Source organism: Montipora foliosa, chromosome 8 (genome assembly GCF_036669935.1).
Source record: "Montipora foliosa isolate CH-2021 chromosome 8, ASM3666993v2, whole genome shotgun sequence".
Classification (NCBI taxonomy): domain Eukaryota; kingdom Metazoa; phylum Cnidaria; class Anthozoa; order Scleractinia; family Acroporidae; genus Montipora; species Montipora foliosa.
In genome coordinates, this window is record NC_090876.1 from 26,961,489 (window position 1) to 26,966,488 (window position 5,000).

General features: G+C 39.6%; 1 protein-coding gene across 1 annotated transcript in view; it reads right to left on the minus strand.

The window, feature by feature from the left end:
- Positions 1-2,060: 2,060 nt before the first annotated feature.
- The window catches only part of LOC138013159 (uncharacterized), a 24,429-nt gene continuing 21,489 nt past the window's right edge, over positions 2,061-5,000 (minus strand). The window contains exon 7 of the mRNA XM_068860166.1: positions 2,061-3,206. Coding sequence (XP_068716267.1) covers positions 3,034-3,206 — 173 coding nt within the window. The 3' untranslated portion in view covers positions 2,061-3,033. The remainder of the gene's footprint in view (positions 3,207-5,000) is intronic.

Genomic DNA, 5,000 nt, shown 5'->3' on the forward strand with positions numbered 1-5,000 from the left:
GTCTGAAGTTCTTATATTCAACGGGATCCAAAGATGGCTTCTTAAGCAGCAGTTTAATTATAGCTTGCTTGAATAATTCAGCCATCCGGCCAGATTCCACAGAAATATTAACAATCTTGCTAATAATTGGTAAAATAGTAGGAAGAAGATGTTTAAGTAAACAACAGGATCTAGTTCGCACGACTTAAAAGATGTTGAGCTATTAATATTCAAAAGTTCTGACGACGGCACAGCCAAGTACATGTTTAGTTGACAATCAGTAGTGCAGTCTTCAGCACCAGAATCCTTATGTGCAACTTGGTCAATGTCATGGCGAATTTTCCTGATTTTGTCTCCAGAGAAAAAGATAAAATCATTATCCAGAGAAGCTGGTGTATCATACTCAAGGCGCTGTTACACTGGACAATTTCTCTTCTTGCAACTTGTCTCGCAATTTTGTTGCGACACAAGTTGCACGAAATATTGCCTAGTGTAACAAACTCTGCAACACACATTTCTTGCAATTTTTTTGTTGCCGCAATCGTTGCGAAAAGTAAAAGTCAGTTCTACTTTACGCAACGCGTCTCGCAACGTTGCAAGGAATTTTTGCCACGTTGCGCAGTGTAACACCTTCCCTGCAACTTGTGTAGCAACGGTTTGCGGCACCAGCCAATGAAAATGTTCCTTTAACGTGATCATCGAAACGAGACAAGTTGCAAGAAACGTTGCCCAGTGTAAGACGATTCAAGCAACATGTATCGCAACGCGCAACTTGTGTCGCGACAAAATTGCGAGACAAGTTGCAAGAGAAATTGTCTAGTGTAACATGCAGCGCCTTTAGGATACTTCGCTTCAGAACGCCGGTGAAGTAGTTTACTAAATATTGAGAAAAGCGACCTCAAGTTAGACTGATTCTCAGTGACTAAATTTGAGTAATGTTGACGTCTTGATGCAGATAACAGGGTCTTGGGGGCTTTGCATTGATGACTGTAAGCTTCACGATCACACAAGGAGCGGGTAGCGCTGTCTCTTCTTCCTCTTCACCAATTTGATTTCCTCAGAGTACCATGGTGCCAGTGTAACAATGTTCTTCATTCTCGACAGCTCAGTCATCTCGACCTTGCAGTTGTAGTTATTCCTTAATAGGTGACATGGTGTTTTTCATCTCTTGGTATGGGTTCACTCAACAAGGGAACCAGTCCTTTCGGCTGAAACTCTCCCTTCATTTATGACTTAAAGAACATTTTTCATTTTATTTCCAAACAATTTTAATTCACCTCACGTGTGGTGGTTGCATTTACTTTTAGTCTCCTTAAGGGAATTCTTGAGACAACACAATTATTTTCAGAAGCTGGATTGGACTCCCAGATAACTTACAAAGGCAAAGCCTTCAGCACCTACACTGTACTAGAAATATTAAGGGCTTAAGTCAGGGTCACATTTTCTGATTTGTAAGGTAGGATGCTCAGCTATGTAGAGTTTTTCCACCAAGAAAACGTTACTCAGCGTTAAACTAAACCACTGTCACAGAAGGAGTCCTCAGGTTGATGTTATTGTGACAAACGAAAAGGTGCATTCAATTGGCCCCATTTTGGAATAAGAATAAACTCATAAGCCACTAAATTGTCCTTTGGTCCTTTGGAAGTAACTTCAGGAAGATTGCAATCTCTTTTGCATTCCAGTTAACATCAAAATATCCTGGAGGAAAAGATTTACATCTTTGTTCAGGGATAAGGCTAATTTATTGAGGATAAACCCAGGTTTTCCACTTTATGTAACTCACTCCTGGGTCAAATGACCAATAGTTTTGCCCACTCTTTCTTACTTGTGTCGCACAAAAGGGGTAGCATTTTCAGGTGAAAATAGGAACACAGTTTCATTAGTAGGAATATTTTCCTTACAAAACAAACTTATCACATTATTTTATTCATTATTTGCTCAGGGAAGGAATTTCTTCATTGAAAACTCTTTGCCGTAAAGTAAGGCATCAGATATTCAATGGAAAACCATTGCAACTCTTGAAAACGTTCTGGGAATATCGTGGTGTTAAAGTATGGCAAACATTGATGTCAGATACAAACTCTAATGCAATGAATTTGCTTTAATTCTCACACCATCATAGGATGGCCTTATGCATTCTATCTTCAATTATCCTTACAAGCATTGCTCCATTGAGTGATAATGATTTTGAATGAAATTATTATGACTGCTGGGTGAAGATTGTTTTTGTCACTACTGTATCCAAATGCCACCTTAAATGTTGTATGACCGGAGTCAGAGATGAGCAGCTGCAAGCAACAGCACCATTATGAGGGAGGCTGAATGTTTTTACAGTCAGTCACTCTTTTAACCTGAATTTACAGTATGACTTGGCCTGCCAAGACATCTACTTGTACTGTCCATGAATTCCTGAAAGCGAGTACTGAGATTTAAAGAAATGTTTCTGCTCTGGGGCCGGTTGGCTTGTTTATACAATGTCTGAAAGAATGCAGGCATGACATCAAAGCGATATATCTCTTGCAATGCATGTTTGGTTGCCAAGCAACATCAACACTCGTTCTTTAACACTAAAACGGTGAATGCTTGTCCCTTCAAAAACCCCTGCTCTCTTAATGCTTGGAAAATTCTGTGCGAAACTATGGCTTATTAATATACCTGATGGCTTCTTTTCCCAACACCAAAGCATGTCTTGACTTAGAAGCATCAATGTCAATTTTGTCAAGTTTCTTTTCGGAAAACAAAACAACTGATTCTGCCATCAATGGCATCTCGCATCCACTACATCTGACTGTAAAACCCACCAGAAAACTCCAACATTGCAAATCAAGAGTTGTTCTTGGAAGCAACCATTCACGAATAAAGCCACTTTCATTTTAAAGCATTCTCATTTGAAAATTTTATTCTCCATTTGATCCACCACAATTGGCAGAGAATTGTATTCCGCCAGATTTCCTGACTAGTTGAGGATGCATGATTGATACTGCAGTGGACCATCAAATGCTCAGATAATTTTATCCAAGAAGATTATCTAAAGGTGAACCATGATGCTGCTGGTCAAGACACTTCACCAGTACCTTCTTTGGAAATGGACTGAGGAATCAGAACCGAGGTTTCTCTGCTAAGAATGGAACTGGCCAGTACAAGCTGATTGGCACACCAGATTATTGTACGGGTTGCACGAGTGTGTTGTGTCAGTGTCTTGACGGCTAATATTAGGGCTCTCAGTTCTGCAAATAAAACAAAAAAAAAAACTGTCAAACAGGTGTATGGAATTTACGTTTTGTGAAAATCTAGTTGCCTTTAACATTTCATGTAGGAAGATATCCTGCATGTGGTTTTTGGTGTTTTCACTGCGTGATAAAGACTGCCACTTTACAAGGGTAACTTGTAGGAAATTAGAAATTTGGTTCCCTTCTAGGCTAATATATATATGGTTCTCTTTTTACTCTGCAGTGAAAGGTGAACAAATCATTTTCCCACTAATATACATCAATGCAAACAAGAGTCAGGATTATAGAGGCATCTTGTTTATTGGTACAGTAGGTAGACCGCAACGACACGGGCGGTGGCAGAAAAGAAAGAAAGCAACAGTACTAAATCCTTACAATTCATGTCAATGACAGAATGTTAGGGTCCAATTAAATGTATAATCAAATTAATGTTACAGCTGCAAAAATTGACATTGACAGTGTAGTGAGCAAGAGATGCCGCTGAGTGACCTTGACTTACAAATCATGCCTGTTATACTACGAATGAAGCAGCAAGCAAATGCCTCCTACATACATGTAGTAACAACCACATGCTAAGCAAAGCGTGCATTCCAACATGCAAGAAAATACCTTTTTGCTTTCCTCAACTTTCCCTCAGTTACACAAAGACAGTAGGAAAGTACAGAGGAATTACTTATCCCTTGCCTAACCTAATACATCTTTGTATACTATGCTGACAAATGGCAAAATGTACTGTACATATTGTAGTCTACAACAGCAACTTATGTATAAGCCGCACCCCAAACTTTCAAGCATGATTTTGGAAAAAATAAGATCCAAAAAGCACTCTTGCAAAAAAACAAAAAAGGTGGTCGTTTGTTCGCAGATGCTGTTAACAATAAACTTGACGAAATCTAATGCTGCGTATTCGAAGCGACATTAATAAGTTAACTGAAAATACCTATTAAAAGCTTCTTTTTAATCAATTTCCCTATTTCCTGTGACTGACAACAGTTGCCTTCATTGCTAAAGCCCACAGTTGAAATGAAAAGGAAAAAAGCGGCAGGTACAAAGCGCAGGTTACAGGTCACAGGTCATTGTTTAACCTATACAGAAAGTATCCTAAACATTCATAAAAGCTAATTTTAGGCCTAATTAGGACTAAAGAAAAGATTTAGGCCTCAGTTTTGCTTTTATGAATGTTTAGGATACTTTATGTATAGGTAAAACAATGACCTGTGCCCTGTGTTTTGTACCTGCCGGGAAAAAAGCGCAGGAGAACGATACAAGACGTTTGCTTGGTAACCAAGCAGTTATTTAACGAGGGAAGTGTGGGCACGGAAGCGTTCGCTTTCGTATCAGCTGTGCATGGATATCATGTTTGTCAAGACATCGATCGGAGAAAAACTTGTTGCTACACTAGCGTTTAACAGCCCCACCGACAAACACGCCGTGAAAGTAGTGAAGGGCAATGAAACGGTCGGCCATTTGCCTAGCGAGTTCTCCCGAATAGCGTAGTATTTTCTTGCACGTAGTGGAGAAATCGGTGTTGAGGTGATCGGTCGTAAACGACATGCTCAAACAAAGTGCAAATGAAACGCTTGGGTTTGGAACCTGAAGATGCAAACAAACGGCTCCTTTTGGAGCCACCACTTCTACCGAAAAAAGTGGTCAACAACAGGTTTCAATACGTTTAATCTTTAGTTACTGAAGGTTTCCAGTTTAACTTGTGACCCCTACAAGCCAGTTCACTCCCTCTGAAAGCAATGGTCTCATGTATAAGCAGCATCCACGATTTTTGGTTCAAAACTT